Source organism: Myotis nattereri (assembly GCF_964212035.1).
Source record: "Myotis nattereri genome assembly, chromosome: 5".
NCBI lineage: Eukaryota > Metazoa > Chordata > Mammalia > Chiroptera > Vespertilionidae > Myotis > Myotis nattereri.
Window position 1 is genome coordinate 46,986,492 of NC_138080.1, and position 27,610 is coordinate 47,014,101.

General features: G+C 35.2%; 1 protein-coding gene across 5 annotated transcripts in view; it reads left to right on the plus strand.

The window, feature by feature from the left end:
- The window catches only part of RAPGEF2 (Rap guanine nucleotide exchange factor 2), a 233,688-nt gene that overhangs the window by 181,323 nt on the left and 24,755 nt on the right, over positions 1-27,610 (plus strand). For all 5 annotated transcript variants that reach the window (XM_081093130.1, XM_081093131.1, XM_081093134.1 and 2 more), the window contains 10 exons: positions 3,454-3,585; positions 9,981-10,158; positions 16,153-16,289; positions 17,145-17,303; positions 22,185-22,337; positions 22,580-22,744; positions 24,953-25,060; positions 25,150-25,353; positions 25,454-25,562; positions 26,273-26,519. In XM_081093130.1, coding sequence (XP_080949256.1) covers positions 3,454-3,585; positions 9,981-10,158; positions 16,153-16,289; positions 17,145-17,303; positions 22,185-22,337; positions 22,580-22,744; positions 24,953-25,060; positions 25,150-25,353; positions 25,454-25,562; positions 26,273-26,519 — 1,592 coding nt within the window. The remainder of the gene's footprint in view (positions 1-3,453; positions 3,586-9,980; positions 10,159-16,152; positions 16,290-17,144; positions 17,304-22,184; positions 22,338-22,579; positions 22,745-24,952; positions 25,061-25,149; positions 25,354-25,453; positions 25,563-26,272; positions 26,520-27,610) is intronic.

A 27,610-nucleotide genomic window follows, 5' to 3' on the forward strand; every position in this document is an offset into this window, starting at 1 on the left:
ATCAAATTTTAGAATGAAAATATTTATATAAAAAATATAAGATCTCTTGGCTGTGAAATATATTGATGTTAAGATAAAAAAATGTATAAAGTGGCCCACCCTGTGTGTCTCAGTGGTTGACCATCCACCTATGAACCAGGAGGTCATGGTTCAATTCCTGGTCAGCACATGTGGAAACCTTGATCCCCAAATAGGGGGCGTGCAGGAAGCAGCTGATGGATGGTTCTCTCTCATCTTTGATGTTTCTGTCTCTCTCTTCCTGCCTCTCTGAAGTCAATAAAAACATATATTTTTTAAAATGTTTTAATTTCCCCTTTAATTATTTAATTATTATTTAATATGATTTAGGTAATTGCTATATATAGTACCAGTTTAAAAAAAAAAATCACAAATTTATTCTTATAAATGGTATCTAGAGTCTGATAATCCATTATCAGACTAGAGCCTCATTTTAATCTGAAATTTGATATCATACTGCTAGTAATTTAAGTAGGCACTGGGTCAAGCCTAGAAAAGTTTGGTCTAGGTAAGTCGTATTGTCATTGGCATATTGTGCTCCCCCCCTTTTTTGGTATATTTTACTCAGACCATCAGTTACTACCTCCCTAGGTTCTGTGTTACCCTGTTGCCCTCAGGTTTAAACATGTGTGCCTGTGCTAGGTTTGCCCCTGACTCCCAGTCCCTATGTAGCTCATTTGCCTCTTGGACCCATTTCCCCTAGGCATGGGCGCTGTCTCTTTTCTATTAGTGTTGTGGCTGGGCCAAGTCAGTGCACTTCAGGCTCTTTTCCCTAATGGAAACAACTTCCAACTTTCCCCCATTCAGTAACTTGGCTGATGTGTACTGTCAACAAAATTTAATCGTGATACTGTTATCCCAATGTATGGGAAATATTTTAAGCTTTTGTAAACATAACATCTGTTTACTCAAGTTTAATGTTGCATCATTTCAAAGAACATAGGAGGTATTGGGGAAATAAAATCCATGTTTGAAATATGGATTTATTTTTTTCTCTTGTGCATAAAACCTATTTCAATGACTTTTTGGATAGTAGACATCACACTTGGAATTGGGGATGCCTTATTCACCTTGATATTCCCTGTCCTTAACGAAGTGTCTGACATAGCAGGTACTCAGTAAGAATTTATAATATTAGAATTGAAATCTTAACAGTGAAAATACTTCTTCTTTTCTTTTAAACAGTCTTTATGGTTCTTAGCTTAACATAGCTATGTAATTCTGGTATTTGTGGTTGGAAATAGGCATAGAGAAGTAGATTGTGGTCTATATAAAGGCTGGATCCCTGTCCCTCTATTAGATTTAGAGTTCTTGTAACTGCTATTGCCTTTCACAGAGGGAATTCTTAGGAAAGATGACTGGCTGATGGACACTTAACAGAAGAGTCCTATGAGACTTGAATAAATACTTATTTAGTGACTGAAAATTCATTAGATACTTACATCTTCATTTGATATATTTAAGTTAATTTTTACTACATACACATGTCTACCTGACTCATGTCTATAAAAGATAATCAGTAGAAAGCATTTTGGTGTTCTGTAATTGCATGTATCGATTGATGCCTTTTAAAATCATTGAGCCGTTGAGTAATGTTCCCCAGTTGCCTTCTGCAGTGAGTGACTGGATTAAATGCAAATGTAGGTAGAACGATGAAGGCTTTTTATCCTAGCTTTGAACACATTGTTTTAATATCTGATATTTATCGCTGAGCTACATGTAAAATCATAATCATTAATGCATCTCTGCACATTTCTATTTTTGAATATTCCTGTAGAAATCCTGCAAATATTTCACTATCCCACATTGTGAATAAAACATATACATTCTTAATTCAGAGGTATATGCCTATCTATTTCTTATAGGAAAACTGTTATTCTTCTAAACTTTCTCTGACATTTTAAAACACCTTTAATTATTTGTTTAAAAAAACACTCTTAGTGATACACATTATGTTTGTAATGATTTCACACATTTCAATAAACGTCTTACTTCTCTGAGCTTCTCCAACATATGTGTTTTTATCCATTTACTTGGCATGTCATCATATGTCCCCAAATAAATTCATATTTAAATCTTTCCTTTGGATACCTTGTCTCTCATGAAGTTCAAAAATACTCTGTGTAGACTATATTAAATGTTACTATCTTAATCTGCTTATTGGGTCGTGTCTGAATGATTGTGGGATTTAAATACATTTTGCCTCTTTGTTTGGGACTTGGAGGTGTCAAACCCATTGGTCATTGTTGTAAACCTGAATCACCTCCCTTGTGTGGTTAATTCTAAACTGTGGAATGGCATTTTATTTTTTGAGGGGGAGAAGGGATGAAGTCAAAGGAAAAGAAGGGAATGTTATTTTATTTTGACAATTAGTTTATGTATTTATTATTATTCAACAGCTAAATAGGACCAATATGCAGGCAGGAAAGAGAATGTTATTAGGATTGCCTTATGTTAAAGTTAGCATATATTTTGAAATGCCATGTGTATTCTTGGCCAGTAGTATTATAAGTGTGGTATCATAGATAGCATCTTTTTTTTTAATTCAAAATAATTGGTAATAACTTATAAGAGCACTGGATACTTAAGGGCAGTATTTTCTTAGTGTCTCATTCACTGATTAGCACATAGTAAGAGGAAGAGGACTCCATAAATACTTGCTCATTAGGCAAATGTATGAGTGTTTTTGTTTTCAATGCATTTTCTCAGTTATATGGGAGAGTGGCGGAAGCACTTGAGGGATGCTTAGTGAATCTGTCCAATAGAGGATACATTTATTTGTGGTTTAAACAGGAACAAGTAGAAAGTTGGTATTTGTGTGTGTTTGTATAGATAAGTAAATGTTGCCCATAACTTCTTCAATTCTAAGTTCTTTGAGAGCATTCTTTTCTGACTTCTCCATAGAGACTAGCAGTTACTCATATAATAATATACTTCGTCAATTTTAAGATGCTTCATTTTTTAAATCTTCAAATATTATTGGGGGATATAAAAAACCTTCAGTCTTTTTTCTTATTTAAGCTGTCTCTTGTCACAAAGTTGCATTTGTGATGGCTAACAAGTAGTAGTAGTAGTAGTAGTAGTAGTAGTAGTAGTAGTAGACTGATTTGCTCTTGTCAAATGTGTAATTTGACATTTTTATTTTAATTCATTGAATTAAATGCTTACCTGACTTCATCTTAATCACCGCACCCACCTATTTACACGTTGAATTTGGCATTATTTAAGGTTCATTGAATGCGCATGAACTTTCAAATTTTTTGTGTGTGATTTTTGGTAAATAGGACCATCTTCAGTGATTTCTGAATTTTAAAAAATGAAGGATCTTTCTTAATATATTTGGCTAAATAATGTACAGTATAATATCATTTTTAAATGTCTTTTTGGAATTCTTGATTCAAATTGTAATTCTGGGTTTTTTTGCTCCTTCCATAGCTTCCTGCAGATTTCACAAAACTACACCTTACTGATAGCCTCCACCCACAGGTGACCCACGTTTCTTCCAGCCACTCAGGATGTAGTATCACTAGTGATTCCGGAAGCAGCAGTCTTTCTGATATCTACCAGGTAAGAAGGTGTTTTTCTTGTCATTTGCTTCATTTTCATTCCCAGGAGCTTTATGGTTATTCATTGATAGAACCTTTAAGTAACTATATAGGTATATATTGTGTGCATCCACAGACATAAAGTGTTAGTGTTTATGCTTCACAGAGACATATAGGATGTTGTAGTTTGTTAAGAAGTGAACTACTATCCAATTGTATTTGCCTCTAATATTACCAGTTATCAGAACTTCTAATAGAATTGTTACAATGGAAATGCTCCTCTTGACTTTAAATATTAATTTGAGTATAGATGTATTAGGTTTGTGACTTTTTAAACTAAAATTGTAAGGGATATCTGCATAATTATGCTTTTATGGTAAGTTTTTCTTATTGAAGTCTTGGGCATGACAAAAAAAGAAGAGGTTATTAAGATTAGATCATTGGTTTTCTTACCTATAGATGTAGTTACATGTTCAAAATAAATTTTTATGACACCGATGAATAGAAAAGAAACTGGGATTATGGAATTTAAAAAAAATGTTTTAAAAGCAAAATAATTTTAATTGCTAATAATTCACTGAGTTAGAAAATGCAAATTTAGGAAAACTGACTAAAATATACCAAAAAAGGCCCTTTTGGTGGGGTCTTTATATTGCTAATATAAGTGTAGAATAATTTTTCTGAGAGGTTGGGAGGAGAGGAATTCAAGAGCACAGTGGGATAACTAGCTGTAAGAAAAGAAACCCTCCTTTGTTTTAAAAGGGACATACCATGGTGGGTTTGGAGTGGGAAGTTTGGAAAGAGTTTCTATCTAATGGCTTCTATTATTCTCTTGAAGAATTGAGTTCATTTGTTGAGAGCGAGAGGTTTGGCTGATGGAGAGATTTAAGGAGAGAGAAGTTTTGAAACAGCAGTTTCAGAGAGTGGGAAAGCAAATTGACTAGGGCAGTGCAGCTCAATTGAGTTGGTGCCCTAAAATACAGAACGAATTTCCTCTGCCCTTTTAAGTAATTTTCTCTACACAAAGAAAGCAAAGATTTGGCCTCACTTGTGACTGAAGTTTCGTTATATGAGTGTAATATAAAGACGGATGGAGCAACATGCCAGGCTCTTTCTAGCTGCAGAGCTTTGTTTTTGCCTTCTGCCCGGAATGATTTTTCCTTATGTGATCCTTTTTTTTTTTTTAGTCTTCTTTTTTAAGTACTATTTTCTCAGTGGGTTTTTTTTTTAAATATATTTTATTGATTTTTTTACAGATAGGAAGGGAGGGGGAAAGGGATAGAGAGTTAGAAATATTGATGAGAGAAATATCAATCAGCTTCCTCCTGCACACTCCCCACTGGGAATGTGCCCGCAACCAAAGTACATGCCCTTGACCAAATTGAATCTGGGACCCTTCAGTCCTCAGGCCGACGCTCTATCCACTTAGCCAAACCAGTTAGGGCTCAGTGTTTTTTTGTTTTTTTTTTAATTTAATTCCCCTCTAAAAAGTAGGTCCTATATTTTGGTTCCTTCCTGGCTAGTTCTTTTATTTAGATTTTTAATTGAAAGTATTATTACTTTCTGTCTTCCTATAAGAATGCTGGCTCAAGAAGTCGGGACTTCTCTGTTTTGTCTCTCTTGAGCCTAGTATACTGCCAGAAAATCATGGCCATGCAGTACAAATGTGTTTAATGAATGTGATTGAAATATTAAACTAGGAAACATTAGCTGAAGGTGTGAGAGCTAGAGATAGAAAGTAAGAGTCTTGAAGATCATGCTTCAGTTTTTTTAAAAAAGGGTTTCCTTGAAAGCAGGTAGAAGCAGATGGAAGATGGATGGAAACAAAACAAATAGGAGGCTGTTGGTAATAGAAAGCAGAAATGGCTAAGTTGGTGATATGAGACAGTACAGTTTCCAGCCTCGATAAGGTCCTGGATAAATGGTGTGATTAGCAGAGCAATGGCTTAGGTGGACTGGAAATAGTTGTACAGAAATAGATCAATAGAACAGAGAGTTCAAGCAAAACGAAACTGGTGTGTAAGGATTGTTGTAATAGAGGAAACCTCACAAATTAATGAAGAAAGTGATGAATTTTTCAATAAATGGATTTTGGGGTGGAGGGGTCATTTTATAATCTCACTTTATACCATAATTAAGATTAAATTCCAAGAATTATCAAATTCTTAATGGTATAATGAATGGTCAAAAAATTAATAATTATAAGATCAACTGAGACATGTAAAGTCAGACTATAACTCTCTTATGCAAATTAATAAGAAAGATACTCAGCTCATAATATAACAATATTCAGAGGGCAAGAGTAGGTAATTTGCAGAAGAGAACACACAAGTATCTATACCTTAAAACATTAGTAATTGAGTATATGAGGATTTAAATATGAAACTATTTTTTCTATCAAATTAGCAGACTTTCTTATAGTAAATATTTACAGATAGACATTCTTATACCTATTAGGATTGTTAATTTTTGGAAAGAAACCTAACAATTTACATTAAGAGCTTTAAAGAATTATTCTTTTCTTTTAGGTATACACATATTTTTAAACCCTATATTGAAATAAAAATGTTGGAAGTATAAAATTAGGAACAGTATAAATTATGGTACTTAAACTAGATTTAATACAAGCATTATATTTATTTTGAAATGTATTTTCATACTTCATATGTATTGGTTTTGTCTGCAGCTCCTACTTACTTTGGTCTCGGTCAAATTAGTATCAGCACTAGCATTCACTTTAACTTTCTAGCCTAAGTTTATATCTAGCCTAAATTTAGGTACTGTTTGAGTTAAATATGTATGTTTGAAATTCTGCACAAAATTTATTTAAATGAAGAATTCTATTAAGCAACCCTCGTAAACATGGGTATCCATGTGTGGGATATTTAGTAAGCAAAAAGTTTTTTCATAAATGATTTTTAAGTACTTAATGTAAAACATGTATAGTCGTTTTTATTTTTCTTTAATTCTCACCAGAGTAGATGCTAGGAGAGAGAAGAACATTGCTGTGAGAGAGAAACATCGATCAGGTGCCTTTCTGGAAGCTCCCCTACTGGGGATCAAACCAGCAACCATTCAGTGAATGGGATGATGCTCAACCAACTGAGCCACTCCAGCCAGGCACTATAGTTATTTTTATTTTAGGTAAATTAACACTTCACTAGAGCTTTATGGCATGTAATATTTCCTCACTTTGTTCTTTTTCTTGATAACCTTTAAAAATGCAAAGTAACCCTAGTCAGTTTGGCTAAGTGTGGATAGAGTGTTGGCCTTTGAACCAAAGGGTCCCATGTTCGATTCTGGCCAAGGGCACATGCCTGGGTTGTGGGCTCGATCCCCAGTAGGGGGCGTGTAGGAAGCAGCCAATCAGTGATTCTCATCATTCATGTTTCTATCTCTCCCTCTCCCTTCCTCTCTGAAATTAATAAAAATATATTTAAAAAAATAAATAAAAATATCTAAAGCAACTTTAAAAAATGCAAAGTAAATTGGTTTTAAGAACTGTATTTTTAATAACAATATATGTAGTCCCTTTTGATTAAAATAAATCATAGAGCTTTCAGTATTGATCTCATAATATAGATTTTTTTGAGATTATGACTAGCTATAATGTGCACCTAAATCTATATTAGCTTATATATTTGAAAGATAAATTAATTTAGGACAGAATTATTTGCCTAACTAAAATATGTAAGCCTTTCTTCTTTCTCCTGAGATAAATATAATCAGATACCTTTTAAATATAAGGTGTCTGTGTGCATGTCATTATTTAGAATAAAAGACCTTAACGGCACGCATTAATCTTAGTAATATTATAGTTAGGAGGAACTAGAAATTAGCAAGTGTTTTATATTTATATGTAAATATATATTTTTAAACATTTCATGTTTTATGACATAACGAAGCAGGACATGTTTTATTGCTTTATTATGTTTTAACTTATTTTCTTTATGAAGACATATTCTTTTGAGAAAACTGGGCGAAGTATTATAGTGCAAAATATTTATTTAGTAGTTTGTATTGGTTAGACCAGATTTTGAGTTCTGACATAGTTGCTGGATTTTATTTTGTTTTAATTTATATTGAACAGTATATTTAATTTTCCTTAGTGTTTTTTTCATCTAAAAAATAGGAGCAATCTGCCCTAGCCAGTGTGGCTCAGTTGGTTGGAGTATCGACCCATGCACTGAAGGGTCTCAGGTTCAATTCCCAGTCAGGGCACATGCCCAGATTGTGGTTTTGATCCCCTGAGGCAACCGATCTCTCTCTCTCTCTCTCCCTCCCTCTGCCTTTCTCTCTCTGTAAAATCAATTTTTAAAAGAAGTATCTTCAGGTGAGGATTAAAAATAATAGGGGCAATCTAATTTGCTGAATAACTATGAAGATTATTTTGTATTAAAAACATCAAATGTTCTAGATACGTGGTAGTCATGCAATATAGAATCACTGTTTTTATCATTTTTTTATGAGCTATTGAGCCAGAATATAATGGATGCATTTAGCCTGAGGAAATTTTTTTCACAGTATGTAAGGGGTTGGGGTTCTACCGTAGTTTTTTTTGGGGGGGGGGTTGTTTTTTTTTTTACAGATTCTGCTAATATAAATTGTGTGTGAGGCTCATAGCAGGGATGGAGAGAGGTAAAAGTATGCAACTACTGGTGAGAAAAATATGTCCCCATGAAGAAGGAACTTTTTATGTAACCTGTTATTGGCTTTCTTTTCCCTATTTGATCCAACAATCCTGTGAATGGCAAGATACTATTCCAGTTTACTGATAATAAAATTGTTTTCATAGAGGCTAAGGGACTTTGCTAAAGTCACATAGTGAATGGTAGAATTGATTGAACTGTTAAACTCTGAGTTTGTGTATTGATTCAGGAAAAAATAAAATTCAGTAACTACTAGGTTCCAGGCATTCCTCTTAAGTTGAGTACCCTTCTGTAGACCAGTTAGTGTTCATTAAACTTCAACTTCCCTCTGTCTCCAAACATCTCATTGCTCACGAGAAAGTGATATTATGAAATTAGTAGGTTCCTGAAAAGTTATTGATTTAACTTCAAACATATTATTAAAAGGAATTCTGTAGTATTTTAAAATAAAAGATATTTATTTAAATAAAATAAAAATCATCTTCAGGTTTAGTGAATGTTATTTTAAGCATAGTTTCTTAAAGAATAGACTACACATAACAGAAAACAAGTAATGATCATTAACACGAATGGGTGAGGGTTCAGTTTTGGAGGGATTGATCCAATTCACATTTGAAAGTCTTTTTTATTCTATTTAAGACAAATAGAATTCATTTAAATAATAAGATTTCTCTGAGATTCTATTCATTTATTTTTCATCTCTTATCATATGTTAGATGTTTACAAATTAAAGAAAAACCTTGTTATATAACTATGGCATTTAAAAGAGTTTTCTGTTTTTATTTCTGTCTTCATTAGTGTCCCTTCCTCACCCTGAGCTAATATTAAAGAATGTGTATATAGAGGACTAATGGTAAATTTGAAAGTATAAGGTGATGAGTAATCATCTTCAATGTATGTAAAGATGAAACAGGTGAAAATGTAGTCAGAACAAGCATTAGCAAATTGTCACATTTCTAGACGTCAGACATAAGGTGCCAATAGCAACAATGTTGGCTTAGATTCTCTGCTCACAGCCTTGGCATACTATATCACAACAAGCTCTACTTCATTTTCATTCTGGAATTTAGAAACAATTCTTTGGATTCTGAAGTTAAATTAGGCGATGTGTTTTCTGAGCGAGCCACAATTGATTCTCTCTGCCTTGGCCACAGGCCTTATTGCTCTCCCAACTGGCACACCTCTGCTCATGATGGTGTTTGTAAGTGATATTTATTAAGGACTTGCTTGCAGAGCTGTCCTACAGACATTTTCAATTATCCTATATTCATTAGGTATTCTGTCTTCAATTATTTTCACCCTATGTTTTTCTTATAATGTACATACGTATTTTAGTTTAGGAAAGGTACCTAACAAAGTGAAAATGTGATTAAAATTATTTTTGTTAAGCTTTAGAAAATATTAACGTGAGCTTATTAAGTCATGCTCTTTTTTAAAAATGGAGTGAAAACTGTTTTTTTCTTCTTTATTTTACTATGTTTTAAATGTCATATGATAGCTTGGATAAGAAATAAAAAATATAGAGATAAAATTATTAATCCCAACAAAAAATTTAATAGGGAATAAAATCAGTCATTTTGTTGAAATAATTATTTTACGTAGTGCTGGGTACATAACTACTTATTGCTGTTGATACAGGTAACTTTATTACAGAAAAATTGATATAATAAACATTTTAATATTTTAAACTAGGTTTGTTCTTGTTTCTTTTGGGTACAAAAGATGTACTTAAAACAGTTAAAAACTTGTTTTTTTGCTCTGCGTTAAGGCCACAGAAAGTGAGGCTGGTGATATGGACCTGAGTGGGTTGCCAGAAACAGCAGTGGATTCTGAGGACGACGACGATGAAGAAGACATTGAGCGGGCCTCTGATCCTCTGATGAGCAGGGACGTCGTGCGAGACTGCCTGGAGAAGGACCCCATTGACCGGACAGACGATGACATTGGTATGTTTGGAGGAGAAAGTGAATCTAAGAGCCATTTAAAGTCTTGAGAAGTAAAATTAAACATTCGCATTTCTTGAAAACATATTTTTGTAGTCCATTTTGCTCAGCCAATTTCTTTAAGAATCTACAAATAAAACTTTCAAATAAAACATACTTTCCACATAAGCCTTTTCTTAGCTTACTTTATGGCAAAAAAAATTAAAAGTCTTGCAAATAACATTACTTCTATTAATTTTCTTGTGAGCACTGTTCCTATTGAGCTCGTGATTTCTGTAGGTAAACATTAGTCAAGTGGCACCTGGGGAAACTGTCCTGTCGGTGACTTTGCTTCTGCTCTGATTCCATATGACTGAGTGGAAGAAGACAACAGAATGTCAAGGTGCAGCATAGGAGCTGTGGGAGTTGTCTTTTTTTAAACACACCCTCAGGTTAAAAAGCTAAGTAGTTTATATCCTCTCTCCTTTCCTTGAGCTACCCTTTCCCCACCTCTCCCATCAGGCCACAGTGGACTGTGTGATAACGGTTTAGTGTGTTGAGTGCACCTTCTGCACTCGGGCTTCTCCTCAGCATACTGGGAGTGAGAGCAACTTCTCTTAGAGTCTTCTCTCCACCACAGGTCTAGAATCTGTAACCATACTTACCTGAGTCCGAATTATCTGTTCTATCACTCCCCCAACTCATTTTGCGCCAGTACGTATTTGAAGAGAAAGTCAAGGAACTGAATCTATTGAGATTGCATAGTATAGGCATAACTATGAGTGGCTTGTTGCATGTGTGTTTGAGGGAGACAGACATTATGTCTGAAAAATAGTTTTTATCATTTAAACTATATGCATAGGCTAGGAAATAAAGGATGAAAAAGCAAAACCTGGGATTAGATATTAAAATATAATAAAGCCATTTATAGGAATTGGTAGCTACTTATAGATGAATATCATGGGGTGATAACCGTTTGATTAGATTGAGCACATTTTGTGTATGTACTGTGCATTATTCTAGGTGCTGGCATCAGTGGGTAGGAAGGCAGATGAGGTCCTTGCTCCATTGCAGTCTGAAGAATAAAGGGGAATTCGGGGGTAGTGGAGGTGGGGGAGGATAGTGAATAGGAAGCTGTTTTAGGAAGGTAGAGCCAGTAATTCTGCTTAAAGGGCTCAGAACTGAAGGAAGTGAGAAAGGAGCTAGGTGTGCCTTTGGCCTCAACCTGTTCTGGATAATTATTGCCTATATCTTTGCTGGAGTAAGGGATGTGACTGCTTCTCAAATACACACCTCTTGTTCCTTCTCATTTTAGCCCATTTCCTTCTCTATATACACCACTCCTCATTCCAAAGGTGCTGGTAGTTTCTAAGTCTTTTGAGGGTCCTGCAGCATAAATTGGAGTGGGTCTGTTTTACCCCCTGAAAACATAGGGCTTTGCTTTCTTTGATACCGCATGTGCATCTGATTTCCAGTGTCCAAAATTATGTTTCACTCTCCTCTTTGTCTTTGCCAACTTCTTTTTAAAAATCTCTTCATTGTAGTTTTAAAATGAGAATAAAACTGAAGTGTGTTCAACTTGACTTCCAGAATCCTTGCTCATAGCATGTTTTAAATTAGACTGAACGCTGCTTATGAGCAGACTGATGTGGAAATTACCCTTTTGTGAGCTAATGTATCTTCTCTTTTGAATATGTTCATTTTAAGTATAGTTATGGAAGAAAATGATGACTAGTGTTAAAATATATGTAGCATGTCATTCTTAAAAATGTAAGGCTTTCACTTTATATCTGAAGTTTTTCTCCTAATTTCTGGAAAGCAAGAACTATGCTGATTCCTACAAAATAATGCAAGGCTATCTTTTTTTAAAATGTGCTTGTTGATATGATATCTATAGTGAATAGCATAGCATGTCCTTGAATACCAATTCTCTTGCAAGCAGCAATGATTTTGATGTTTGCTCTTATCAAATATACTTTAATTTAAAATAGTAACCATTATCATTAAAGATAAGGCCTAATGAATGTTGTTTGGTCCACAGGAGATCTTGGATCTTCTATCTATCTCCTCAAAATAAAACCACACATGAGAATTCTTAGCCTTATCTTTTGCTGTTACTGTTTGTTAAATCTAGCTCATCTTCCAGTATTTAGTTAAAACAGACATCTTTCATATGAACTACAAACATCTGGATAATAGATATTTTCTCTAAATGCCTCTCTTCCTAGCTACACAAGAAAAGAAGGGATGGTGTATATTGGGGGGGGGGGGGGCTATTGAATCAAATGAAATTGCTAATATTTTTTTTCATATTTTTAAAACTGCAAGAATTACAATTTTCTCTTTGGGTTTCCCTAGATTCTTAAGTGTACCTTTGTTTCATTACTTTGAAGGAAAGGACTTTATTCATTTTTGGTCTCCCAACTCATAATTTTTGTAGGTAGCCAATGATTGGATGGTTGTTAATTTAATTTTTTGTTTTGAGGCCTTGACACATTAAGGTAGAGAGAGAGGAAGGGAGGAAGAGAGATAGAAACATCAGTGATTTCAAAGAATTTCTTTTTCCCCCTTCATGTACCAAAAACTCCATAGTTTTTTTTTTAATATTAATATTGTTTCTTACATAAAATTAAACCAAAGTAAATAAGGTAAGCTAATTTTCTGAATTGGCTTCAGTTTCTGATCTTGTAAGTTATTTGGTTTTCCACTGTGTCACATTTACTAGGAAAAAAAAGTTTTTTTTAAATGGCTAATATTTTTCATAAACAGCAATATTCCCTTCCAAACAAAACATATTATTGTAATAGATTATTCCAATCAATATAGAAGAACAAAAAACTGCTTCTCCCATCCCTGACTTTTTCTCTTCCTATGTCCTAGGAACTGCCTGACTCTACCCCATTCCAAGCTCTGAATTCTTGGCTGCTCTAAACCTTTAACTCTGTAATATCCCTGTAGCATTATCAGAGTTTATATTGAGCACTTATAGCCAAATGCTTTCATTTTATACCTATTGTTTAATATTGACGATAAAAATTCATCATTTTTTTAATTGCTCTAAACCTCCAGTATAGTAAGTAGTAAGATAGAAGTTACCACAAAACCAGTGATGCCATTAATGAACCTTTGAGAGTCTTAAAAACTCTTAGATGCCATCTGGTTAACCATTTATTTATTTTTTGTTTTTCAACTGAGCTTGAAGAATTATGGAAATTTTCTATTATCAGATATTTTCTTCCTCCTTTATTATTTATCCTTAGTATATGTGAAGCACACATATTTTCCATCATGTATTTTTTTTCATGTTGTATTTTTTTAATGTTAGTCACTACTCATATATCACACATTGATTTTATGATCTACTAATGGAGTAGGAATCTGCCAAAAAGCAAGAAAAATGTCTACGCAAAGCACTTAAATCACTATAGCAAGTATTAGTGATTATATTTTATACTTCATATTCATATACTTCAAATTGTTCCATCATACTTGTGTTGGTAATTTGACTTTTATTATTGTTTAAACATTATATTAAATTGAAAACATTTCTGGCGACTTCCGGTCTCATATTTTTCTTAAGACCATGAATCTTTGGCTTTTTTTAGGGGAAAGGAAAGAATAAAGTGGGCCCTAGCCGGTTTGTCTCAGTGGACAGAGTGCCAGCCTGAGGACTGAAGGGGGTCCCGGGTTTGATTCTGGTCAAAGACACATGCCCAGATTGCAGGCTTGATCCTAGTAGGGAGCATGCAGGGGGCAGCCGATCAATGATTCTCATCATTGATGTTTCTGTCTCTCTCTCCCTCTCCCTTCCTCTCTGAAATCAGTAAAAATATATATTAAAAAATGAGTGGTCTATAGGTGATACTTTCATACCTTACTTTGAGGAGTTGCGGGTGGGAGCTGAAGAAACAAAGGCTGAAATGGCAGAGCTGTAATGTGTTAGTCAGAGGACCATGACGTGTTCATTTGCCTTTATGTGTTAAACCAAAAGGTCAGTGCATTTGTAAAACAATGATTCCTACCTCCCATATGTAATAAATATGGGTCATCTCTTGCAGTGGTTTCAAAATTGCTTTATTCCTGTCCCCAGGAATAAATAACACAAACACACCTACTCATTGTTTCTGTAAGTGATGTGCTTTAATGCTCTTTCTTCTTCATTTAAAAGAAAAAAGCCAGTTGCAACAGTAAATTAAATTCTTGACACATCAGTCTGGGTCAAGTTGAAGAACACTGTCCTGTTGGACAGAGTCCCTGGGTACCACCTGTGATTGTTATGCGCCTGATTACCAAAGCCACCCTATGTAATGAAAAGTCTTACACAGGAAGGATGACGTAGGGTCTAATCAGAGCAGACATTACCCAGCAGAACCAGAGAAAATCACCCAGTCTGACCTTATAGAAATGCAATATACATGTATATGTATATGTATGTGTAATATACATTCATATATAGAATATATCGTTCTATTTGCAATTGTTTTTGCAATTAACAAACTATATACAACAACATAAAATTTGTCATAAATCTTAATAGATAAGAAGGAATATTCAAGGGGAGAATTTCATTATGTGGGAAACAAGAAAAATATCGTGGAATTTTTACTTAGCTAAAAATTTGAAAGGTAAGAATATATTAAAGACATTAGCAGCAGTTTTCATTTATTAAATATTTACTCTGTGTTAAGGACTTAACCTTTATTGCATTTGATCTTCACAAGTATCCAATAAAGATATGTATATTATTTTTTAACAAATGAGAAAAATATGCCTTAATGGAATTACATAAATTTTCCCAAAATAATATAACTAGTAAGTATTCAAATGATGTCCAACACACACCTTCTGCTCTTCTTCACTGCCTGTGATGTCCAGCATGAACTCTTGAGGCAGATGGTCCTGAAACATGTTACTGCTATCACCTAATTATATGGCTTTGAGTCTGTTTCCTCCCTGTGAGATTTTTAAAAAACACAAGCCTGGCTGGTATGGTTCAGTGGTTGAGCATGGTCCTATGAACCAGAAGATCATGGTTTGATTCCCGGTCAGGGCACATGCCCTGGTTGCAGGCTCGGTCCCCAGTGTGGGGCATTCAGGAGGCAGCCAATCAAGGATTCTCTCTCATCATTGATGTTTCCATCTCTCTCTCTCTCTCCCTCTTCCTTCTTCTCTCTGAAATCAATAAAACATATTTAAAAAAACAAAACAACAATCATGTACCTCATAGAGCCATATTGAAGAGTAAGGAAAGAATATAGTAAGTAATTAGTAAGTCTACCTAGTAATACAGAAAATTAAAAATCGAGACCACAGGACTTGAAAAGACTGTGAAGTCATTCATCTCTTCAACAGCTAAACTTACACCAAAGTAGAAGTGCTCTTCCACAGCATCGCCAGTTGAGTGATCAAACATGTCTTTCTTTTTTGTCCATCTGTGGGATAAGGAATAATATATTGTCACTTACATATTACAATATAAAGTTTTAATTGACCAGTTTTCATAGATTGTCTGATCCATTGAAAACACCCCTTGGTTTCTAAATCCTGGAATATCTGTAGATTGAAGGTAGCTGGTAGCTATTTCTGCTCACTGTTTTGGGCATCCACTTCCCTAAAGGCACTGAAATGGACTTCAATGGCTTTCGGAGAACTCTCAGAGCTCTATTTCATTTCAGCTCATCATTTCACCCCTTAATAAGCCTTAATAAAATCACAGCTCGTTTTTCAATAGAAATTTCTCATTTGAAGTTTATTAATTTATTAATTCCCATTAGAATTTGAATTACAGTGTATACTATTGCTCCTGACACAACAAGGAAATGTCTCTATTCTCAGAATGACAGAAATCTTTATAGACCTGCAAGAAAGCCAACTTGTACTAAAGATACTTAAAGTAATTACATTTTTCAATGGGTCGAATCTTAGGGCATTTAAAAATAAAGAACCCTAGAGCATTCTTTTTGATTGCTTGTTTTAAAAAGCAATGTGATTTTTACACTGAGTATCTTTTCTTTTCAGAACAACTCTTGGAATTTATGCACCAGTTGCCCGCGTTTGCCAATATGACAATGTCAGTGAGACGAGAACTCTGTGCTGTGATGGTATTTGCAGTGGTGGAAAGAGCTGGGACCATAGTGTTAAATGATGGTGAAGAGGTTAGTAAATATTTCTTCCACTTAAAAAGTTTCTGTTTGAGGTTCTGTCAATACAGCAAATGAACAGAAAGCCAGTTCTTACTTTTTCCCTCTTAAAAAAACAATAAACAGGTTTGAATAAGTCAAGAGTTATGATACGCTCATTATTATGTGAAAGTATTCCAAATCCATTGTTTTGTTTTCAGTTATTTACAGTATTTCAAATGATATTGATAAAGATATTGTTATGTGTTAACTTTACAGATGTTACAACTTAAATGTTTATAATATGCCTTTTGTCAGAAGAAACTAATTTCCTTATTCAGGCAGTGGTGATTACTTTTTCTTATTTACTACATGTGTTTTGGGGAACAGAAGGAACTTTCCCTTTATGTCTTCTTTTTTTAATGTATTTTTATTGATTTCAGAGAGGATGGGAGAGAGAGATAGAAACATCAATGATGAGTGAGAATCATTAATCGGCTGCCTCCTGCATGCCCCCTACTGGGGATCAAGCCTGCAACCCAGGTATGTGCCCTTGACTAGAATCGAACCTGGGACCTTTCAGCCCACAGACCTACGCTCTATCCATAAGCCAAACCAGCTAGGGCCCCTTATGTCTTTTTAGAGAATAATATGCAAAGCCATACTGAGAGATCAGAATGACATACACCCTGTGCTAGACATGAAGATATGTACTACATACATGGCTATGCTTTGTTCCTTGTTCTGTGAATTTGGTAAACAGTTAACTTTACTTATTTGTTCCATCTTTAAAATGAAAAGTCTGCTAAATCATGTGTAGAGACTATTCTGTCTTTTACAACTGCATGATCATGATATTATTTTCTGTTTTGTCTTTGTTTTTTTAATTAGCTGGATTCCTGGTCAGTGATTCTCAATGGTTCTGTAGAAGTGACTTACCCAGATGGCAAAGCAGAAATATTATGTATGGGAAATAGTTTTGGTGTCTCTCCCACCATGGACAAAGAATACATGAAAGGAGTAATGAGAACAAAGGTGGATGACTGCCAGGTATAAAATATCATTTTTAAAAAGTTTATTTTATGCTTAATAAAGAACATATTATCTGTAGTTGTGGTAAGACTTTTATGCCTAAATAAATAGGTCAGCTTTTAGATTTATAAGTAAGATCTTAAAGTAGAACTATTACTTTTAGTGCTTTTAGTGTTATCCTGCCCCAGGAAATTAAAAATAAATCTCCCTTAAAGTTATTTGAACTACACAAAAACTAAGTGTTCTAGAAATATGTTCTCTTAAAAAGAGTGTTCTATACAGATGGTATTTTAACATTTTCCATTAATAATTGATAATCTGTTCATCAAAATATATGGGAGTAAAACTCCCATTCTAAAAATAAGTTGTATGAATAGATTAATAAAGATGATCTGGTACAGTTATGCAGTGTTTTTATTTAATATGTACAAGATAAGGAATTAATGTTAAAAGTCGTGAAAATTAATCTTAGTATGACTCAGTTGAAAGACTTGCTAGTAAAAAAATAATTGCTGACATACGGAAAATACTTGGTAGCTAACATGTCAGTGCTGATACTATGTTAATATTCATTATTTAAAAACATTTAATTAAAGACTAAAGAAAATATTGAGACCAAATGTGAAAATTAATTCAATTAATATGAATTGTGATGTCATGTCCCCAAGAGAAAATAATACTGTGACATAAACTGCCATTGGCCTTTTATAAGCAAAATCTTGTCTGGGTTTTTATTTTATACTAGAGTCCTGGTGCACAAAAATTTGTGTACTCGGGGATAGGGGGTCCCTCAGCCCGGCCTGTGCCCTCTTTCAGTCTGGGAACCCTCGGGGTGACCACTTGCTGGCTTAGGCCTGCTCTCCGGGGGATTGGGCCTAAGATGGCAATCAGACATCCCTCTGGCAGCCCGGCAGCCCTCGGGGGATGTCCATTTGCCAGCGGGGAGCAGACATAAACTGCAGTCGGACATCCTTAGCGCTGCTGAGGAGGCAGGAGAGGCTCCCACCACCACCGCTGTACTGGCAGCCATCAGCCTGGCTTGTGGCTGAGCAGAGATCCCCCCTGTGAGAGCGCACTGACCACCAGAGGGCAGCTCCTTCATTGAGCATCTGCCCCTGGTGGTCAGTGTGTGTCATAGTGACCAGTCATTCCCAGTCTTTCTGCTGTTAGGGTCAGTTTGCATATTACCCTTTTACTATATAGGATAAAGGCCTGGTACACGGGTGAGGGCCAGCTGGTTTGCCCTAAAGGGTGTCCTGGATTGGGGGGGGGGGGGGGGCGGGGTCCCACAGGGGTGCCTGGCCAGCCTGGGTGAGGGGCTGATGGCTGTTTGCAGCTGGTTGCACCCCCTTCAGGGTGGGGGTCCCCACTGGGGTGCCTGGCCAGCCTGGATGAGGGGATGATGACTGTTTGCAGCTGGTCACACGCCCTTCAGGGTGGGGGTCTCCACAGGGGTGCCTGGCCAGTCTGGGTGAGGGGCTGAGGGCTGTTTTCAGGCTGGCGGGTGACTGAAGCTCCCAGCCTCTTTTTTTTTTTATTCTGGGATTTATTTACCTTCTATAGCTGTCACTGGAGCTGAGAGCCGGCTCCAGCTCTGAGGCCATGGCTGGCTGAAAGCAGGTATCTGGGTTTGTTTAGCTTCTATAATTGAAACTCTGTTACCATCACTGGTGCTCTAAGCTCTGAGCCTGCTGCCGGCTGAAATCAGGTACCTGGGGTTTGTTTAGCTTCTATAATTGCAACATTGTTGCATCTGGAGCTCAGAGCCAGGCTGCGGCAGGCGGGGAACCTTGGCTTCCTCCATCACTGGAGCAAGCAAGCCTCCTGCTCGCTTCAGCTGCATGGCTGCCGGCTGACGTCTTTGTTGGCAGTTAATTTGCATATCCTGCTGATTAGCCAATGGGAAGTGTAGCAGGGGTATGGTTAATTACCATGTTTGTCTATTATTAGATAGGACTAGAGGCCCTGTGCATAGGTAGGGTACCTAGGCCTGGCTGGTGATCAAGGCCAATCGGGGCCTTCCTTCGTTCCGCACTGCCCCCTGGTGGTCAGTGCATGTAATAGTGAGTGATTGAACTCCCAGTCAAACTCCCGAGGGGTCACTTTGCATATTAGACTTTTATATATATATACATACATATATATATATATATATATATATATATATATATAGAGAGAGAGAGAGAGAGAGAGAGAGAAAGAGAGAAAGAGAGAGAGATCATAGTGCCAAGATCATAATGCATACTTTTTATGTGTCAACAGCTGTCTGAAAGTATAAACCTCACCAAAAAAATTCACAAATTGAATTTACCAGTTAAAATTCTATTTTACCTATTAATTTCTCACTATATCTATAAACTTCTTAAAGCAAAAATAAATCTGCTAATAAAAATGTAGCTAAATGTTTTCATCTTAAATTTCTTTTTAGATATCAGCTCTGTATGGCCATATTAGAAATTCAGTTTGGGATTTTTCTTTTTTATGGCATTTTAGTTTGCTGAAGAAGTGCCCAAACTAGAAGCAATGTTCTCTCTCACTCTCCTGCATGTGAATGAGGAAGCTTGAAGCTTAGTTGTCACTGGCATGCTTCCTAGAGCCATGAGGAAGTTGCTTTAGGTTGAAGTCCAGACTGTGAATGTTTGTATCAAGAGACCAAAAGAGCCTGAGTCCTTCATAATATATTTGGTTCATTGACTCAGTCAGTGCTAAGCCTACCCTTAACTTTGGATTTAGTGCAGATGTGAATCCTTATGCATAAGTTTGAATCACATATTCTGATAGTTGCAGATAAAAGCATATGGAGTAAACTGGAGAATGTCATTTATATCTCAAAAAAAAAAAAAAATGCCCAAACTATCTGTCTAGACATTGAGAATTTTAAATCAAACTTATTTTAATTTTCTTAAATTCTTAGTCTTGAAGATTAATTTTAGTACATTTCTCTTTAAAATACATTTTTTTTTTCTGCCTACTTAGTCATTTTAACTCAGGAATATATTTCTTTTTTAGGAGATGAATGAGAAAATGATAGAATTGTGTTCTCTAAAACTAAGTATAAGAAATAACACCTAAGGTTATTTGGAGACAGGGGAAACAATTTTTCTTCTCTGTAAAAGTTTTAAAAATAAAAATATTTTTGAGACAAAAAGGCTAAGCGCTATATATGGGGTTAGTGTAATGGAAATGGGTTTTTTTTAAGGAATTTTTAAAAATGAATTAAACTATGTATAGTTACTTACAAGGAAAGTAATTATATGTTTTGAATTTTAACTTTTGATTCTGAAGTCTTAATACAAAAATTAGTGATATCATACAACTCAGTGGAAGAAACAGTTTTGTAATACGGTACTTCTCAAGTGTGAACTGCTCCTGCAACTTCTGTTAAAAAAAGGGGGGGGGGGAATATAGAAAAGTATATTAAAAAATGAAAGTCGGTTATAATTTGCACTAGTAGCTCACTGTGGCTTGCCTCAGCTGGCCGCCCTGCCCACCGTTGCTCATAGCTTTCTGCGCAGGTAGCCCGATGCCCCGCCCTCCTGCTGATCGGTCGTTACACATCACGGCATAACAACCATTTGCATATTACCTCTTTGTTATATAGGATTGCTTAGAAATAATTAACATTTTGTTATATTTCCTTCTAAGATCTTGATATGCATATACAATTTTTTTTTAATTGGCAAGCATATAATTATGAGACTTTGGGTAAATTAGCAGCTGATGCTACAGTTGTGTCCTCATCTGTACAACTGGGATAATAGTAGTGCCTTCTTTATGGGATGATTTGGAGGATAAATTGAGAAAGTCCTGTATGGCTACTGCAAAACGCTGAGAAGGAGGATGTCATTATAAATATTACAGTATTTGGTTTTCCACCCTAAAAATATTTAATGTAGTATCATGAACATTAAGCCAGAACTCTAAATGACCTATGAAAATATGATTTTGGATGGCTTTCATATTTTATCTTACATATGCTATAATTTAACCATCCCCTTTTTTTCACCTTTTCACATTAAAAGAGAAAAAGAAATGTTCATGCTTTTTTATCCCAAAATGAATTCTTAAATAAGAATAAATCCTTCAGAATTCAGATGCAACAATGGCCTTCGTTAACTTGTGTAATAAGTGATTTCTATAATTCGCTCTTAACTTTTCTTAAAACTGCAAAGAAATGTAATTAAGTGCTTTGCCCTAAGCCCTGACATTGTGTGTGTGTGTGTGTGTGTGTGTGTGTGTGTGTGTTAGGGGTCATGGAGGAGTAATGGCTTGGTGTGTATTGCTAACTTTTTCTTTAAGAGAAAGGATCACCCTTAACACCTGTTATAAGGAATAATGATTTGAGCTTAGAAGTATATGGCTTGTTTTGTGGACCTTTTTTAAAAAATAGACTTTTTAAAATGATTTATTAATATAATTAGCAAATTTTTAATATCCCACATATCCATGTATGGAATTTCAGTGTCTTCTTATTAAAACCATCTTTATTTTAAAATCCTGCTTTTAACATTTTTTCAAACTTTTAAAACCCACTAAATGGTGATTGTTTTTATGTCTATCCTCTTAAGATTCCACTCCCCTCCACTAATGTTTTTTTAATTGTCAAAGAAGAAGCATGAGAAAGGACTCCTAATTTTACCACCTGATTTTTAAAAATTGTTAGTGTTTTTAATATAAACTGCACATAAATATTCTAAAAAATGAAACTTTTCTTGAGCAAGGAAGAACTACATTAAAAAGTGGAGAATTCTGATTAAGGTTCATTACTGCACTCATTAGAAAGTATGGGAAAGACATAGAAAAATGTCAGAGTTAAATAATTAAAACACTGAGTTATTAGTACTGCTAAGTCTCTTGCAAGCACTTTATCATTAACATGTGACTTATATTTTATTCTAGTTTGTCTGCATAGCCCAGCAAGATTATTGCCGTATTCTCAACCAAGTAGAGAAGAACATGCAAAAAGTGGAGGAAGAAGGAGAAATTGTTATGGTGAAAGAACACCGAGAGCTTGATCGAACTGGAACAAGAAAGGGACACATCGTCATCAAGGTAAGACAGATATGGTTCTATTTGATTGGCAGTAGCAGGTATGACAACTGTAGATCCTCCTACCCAGTTTTTAGGCAGAGTTTTTCTTAAAAGTTACCAGTTGTAAAAAGTCTTTATATTTCCTGGTGAACAGCAGTTTTATTAATTATATATATCACTACCCACTTTGACTTATATTGAAGATTTAAACATTTCAGATGCTATTTCTGCAGAATAGTGATTAAACCTTCTGTTTGCTACAGGGCACCTCAGAAAGATTAACAATGCATTTGGTGGAAGAGCATTCGGTGGTGGATCCAACGTTCATAGAAGACTTCCTATTGACCTACAGGACTTTTCTTTCCAGCCCAATGGAAGTGGGCAAGAAGTTATTGGAGTGGTTTAATGACCCGAGCCTCAGGGATAAGGTTGGAAAATATATTCTAGTTTGGCCTTTAAATGTGAAATATTCATATATAAACAAGTGTACTTTAGTGTATTTGTCATGCCAATTACGTTCAGATTATTTTAATGGAATAAGAGAGTGTACTTTTTAAGCAAAAGTGATACAAATGTTAGTTCTTGTTATAGGTTGCTAGGTTCAGTCCTAAAATTATCTCTTTTTTATGCAAATGTTAGTAAATTATTGACAAATGTTTAAATTTTAGTTCTTTTGGGAATGTGTTTGAAGCACAACCCCCAGCCATCTGGGTTCCATAGGAATCTGTATCATCCAGGTAGAGGGTCAGTGTATACCAGATAAAAGAAAAGTTACAGTTTTTAAATTGGCACCATAGCAGCATTGCATGACAACCATTGCTGGCTGGTAGGTCCCAGTAATAGAATTCTCAACAGACCCTTTTCAGCATCTCTTGCGAGCTGTGTCAAGGCTAGATTGGATGGTAAACTACATCCTCTTACGAAGTTTGAGAGTTAATCATAGTCTGTACTTCTTCCCGTGTGCAGTCTGATTTGTATGAGACAGACTTGGGAGGGGCAGGGTGGGGAAATCCAGAACAGGAGAAAAGCCCAAGCTCTAGTGCTGGTCCCGCTCCTAACTAGCTGTGTGTTCCTAGGGAAATCGTTTGGACAGTATTGCTTTTCAGTTCATATTCTGAGAGTCACAGGCCTAGATCTCAACCAGGCTCATCAGCCGTAAAAACTTGATTTGAGTGGTATTGCCTCTGTCATTTACTTTATATGCCATCTCACCCTCCTGACACATATTTACTTGTAAAATGAATCATCAACATCTGTTTGGGACTGTTGTGAAAATGAATAATAGAAAATAAAGTTCTTTATGTAGTACCTCGCGTAAAGCCAGCACATCCTAAAGGTTGCTTGCTGTTGGTGGTAGTTTTCAATTTATGATTTATGAATCTCGTTTTTCTAGTGTGTAATATGGCTAGTGGACTTTCAACTTGGCTTCTCAGCTGCAAAATTTTAATTTTATAAAAAAGTCAAGAGTTAGATATCGTTTTAAGGGGAATCATCTTATATGTTTCCTACATTTGAAGAATTGGGCAATAGTGATGGTAAATGACATAAAATTAATGTAAATATCAAGATTTAACTCAAGAGTGATTAGGTTTATACTATAATTTATCACAGCATATTAACAATAAATAGTATTTTAAACTGTGGTTAAAAATTAACTATATACCATCATCTCTTTCTTTACTGCTAGAATAGCGTGCTTTATTTTTTCATTTTAAGCGGTTAATGTTTGAAAACAATTCTATAGAAAATTTATTTTATCTTGTTATTCAAATTTAGAAAATTAAACTCATATAAGAGAAAACAAGTAGTTTTATATTTAAGTTGCAATTATACTCACTTCATTTAGTAATATTTTAATGAGAATTTGCTTTATGCCAAGCATTGTTATAAGTATTAAGGATGCCCTTAGAACATAACATGAAGTTGTTGTACTCGTGGAACTTATAGTCTAATAAATGTTGCATAGTTCTTGCTGGGTACAAAAAATAAAATCCATAACTGAGAGTGTATATATTGGCCTATATGAAAGTGTTGGACTGTGTGAAGACACATGTGTAGGGTGAGAAAAGGCTATTCATTTTTCCTGAAGAATTATGGGTGTTAAGAGGTTTCTGAATCTTAATGTTAACAAGTAATTTGTAACTCCCTGTAACTCCCAGCTAGTTTTTTCCTTTTATAACTTGTTCCCTTATAGATCTTTCTAGGCTTAATACTGTTAATTCCTTGTGTCTATTCTGCCCTCTACCTTTATTTCTTTTTAAAGTTCTGTCTTCTTTATCTTGTATTCATTTATTTTGGTTTTACTATAGCTTTGTTTTTATGGTAATCTGTTGCAAATATATTTTGAGAGTAAGTAAGCTTCACAGATTCAAGACCCTTCTCGGCAAAACAATCTAGAGTCAATATTCAGAGTATAAATATTTAGAAGGTTATTTCCTTATGAATAAAATCATTGCTGAAGCTTTTTGTATTTAGTTTATTTTCTTATTTGCTTAGTTTATTTTCTAATTTTGCTTAGTTCTTATTTTCTTAGTTTATTTTCTAGGTTGTTTGGATGTCTAATTTGAAATCGCTTTAATTGCAAACTTTTAGCACTGAATTTTTAGAAAACCTACTGAAAACAATTAATTTTTCAGGTTACACGGGTAGTATTATTGTGGGTAAATAATCACTTCAATGACTTTGAAGGAGATCCTGCGATGACTCGATTTCTAGAAGAATTTGAAAATAATCTGGAAAGAGAGGTAATAGTTGTGATTATTTTAAAAACCATCAGCTTTAAGTTCATCTTATTCAGCCTGTCTGTGAAACCACTCTCTCTGAACTCTTACAGAAAATGGGTGGACATCTAAGGCTGTTAAATATTGCATGTGCAGCTAAAGCAAAAAGGAGATTGATGACATTAACAAAACCATCCCGAGAAGCTCCTTTGCCTTTTATCTTACTTGGAGGCTCAGAGAAGGGATTTGGGATCTTTGTGGACAGTGTCGATTCAGGCAGCAAAGCAACTGAAGCCGGCTTGAAGCGAGGGGATCAGGTATGATATTTCTAAATCCCGATTCTAAGGGTAACTATTTCTCTCTTTTTTTCTTCAGTCAATTGGGATATTGATATTCATTTTATAATTTTATGTTTAGATACTAGAAGTAAATGGTCAAAACTTTGAAAATATTCAGCTGTCCAAAGCCATGGAAATTCTTAGAAATAACACACATTTATCTATCACTGTGAAAACCAATTTATTTGGTAAGTAGTTTTGCATACTTTCATTTTTCTCCTTTTGGTCTTTATAATCTTTATCTTAATCATAAAAAGGACATTTTTATAAGTTATATAAAACATTATAGGAATAAGAACACTTATAGTAAAATGCATAGATATATAATTAATTATGTAAGTATGTAATTAGACCTAAATCAGAATCTACTGATGTGATGACCATAAAAATTACGTTTTATCAATGTGTTTATTCATAAATGTTTTAAATACCTATACATTTAAATAATATACTACTTTAGCCCTGGATGGTGTGGTTCAGTTGGTTGGGCATCATCCCACACACCAAAAGGTTGCTGGTTCAATTCCCAGTCAAGGCACATGCCGGGTTTCAGGCTTGATTCCCTGATAGGGGGCATGCAGGAGGCAAGCGATCAATGTTGCTTCCACACATAGATGTTTCTCTCTCTTCCCCTCTCCCTTCCTCTCTCTCTAAAAATCAATTTTAATTTTTTTTTAAAAAAAGCTACTTTATTTTAACTTATCCTGAGTAGGAGTGATAGAGCACATTATAAAGCAGATTCCTATTGTCATTCATTCATTGGAGTAGAGTTTTCCTGTAAGATTACAGTTTTGATAGCTGAAATCTATACTATTCATCTATTTCCAAGTGCTACAGTTGCCTTTTAATTGCTCCAATTTCTTATAATGGGTGTTCTGTGGTGTTTATTCCATTTTAGTATTTAAAGAACTTCTGACAAGATTGTCAGAAGAGAAAAGAAATGGTGCCCCTCATCTTCCTAAAATTGGAGACATCAAAAAGGCCAGTCGATACTCCATTCCAGATCTTGCTGTAGATGTGGAACAGGTGATAGGACTTGAAAAGGTAAATAAAAAAAGTAAAGCCAATACCGTCGGAGGAAGGAACAAGCTAAAGAAGATACTCGACAAGACTCGGATCAGTATCTTGCCACAGAAACCATATAAGTAAGTGTCTGTGTAGATTTTGTGTCCATTATTTTTTGTTATAATAATATGCAATGGCAATTAGGTAATTAATATTTGCAGGAGTCTAAAAAAGATTTTAAGCTTTTATGCCTGAGCGATCTTAGAAGAAATCCTGAACAATCAAGTTTATTTTAATAATGTTTTTGCCATTTACTTGCTCATCCCAATCTTCATTAGAGAGAGCTATAGCACTTCCTCATTGGAACTATTTTTTTTTTATTTCTCATTTAGTCTTTAAAAATATGTTGTATTTGTTTCCATATTCTCTATAATTGGGAAGTGGGAGTTTTTTGCTACCATTTCTTTGTTTCTGAGTGTCTTCTCTACCATCAGCATCTGCTCTTTGCAAACCAAATCTTTGCTTCTTCCCATTGCTACTATTCATCCTTGCCATTCTCTTCTTTCCCTTCTTTTCTGTTTGCAGTTATTTAGCCATTGCCAATATATCACCAACCAAACACAGAATCCTTTTCTTCTTCCCAGTATTCTCTACAGTCAGAATGTTAGGTGTATCTCGAATTTCTCAAATCTCTTTTTGGCTGTTTATTCATGCCAGGAGCTCAGACTAGACAAAGTTGTTGGTTTCACTTTTTTTTTTTTAAGCTTTGCTTGTTTGCTTGGTTATTTCTTCATTTTGGCTTCTTCTCAGTCTAAGGATGTTTTATATAACTGTTACCATCAGTCAAAAAGTTTTTAATGTTAAATAACATTGGTGCACCAAATTTATTTATTATATACTAGAGGCCCAGTGCACGGATTCATGCACTGGTGGGGTCCCTCAGCCTGGCCTGTACCCTCTTGCAATCCGGGACCCCCTTGCTTGTGGGGATCAGGCCAAAACCGGCAATCCAACATCCCCAGAGGGATGTAGTAGTGCCTGAAATGGCAGGCAGCCGGGGAGGAGCCCGAGCCTGGACCGGGCCCCACTGCACCTGCTGCCGCTCAGTAGTGCTGCCATGGAAGCAAGAGAGGCTCGCACTGCTGCAGCTGCACTTGCCAGCTGTGAGCCCAGCCCCTGGTGCCCTTCGGTCAGCTGAGTGATGCTCCCACTGTGGGAGCACACTGACCAC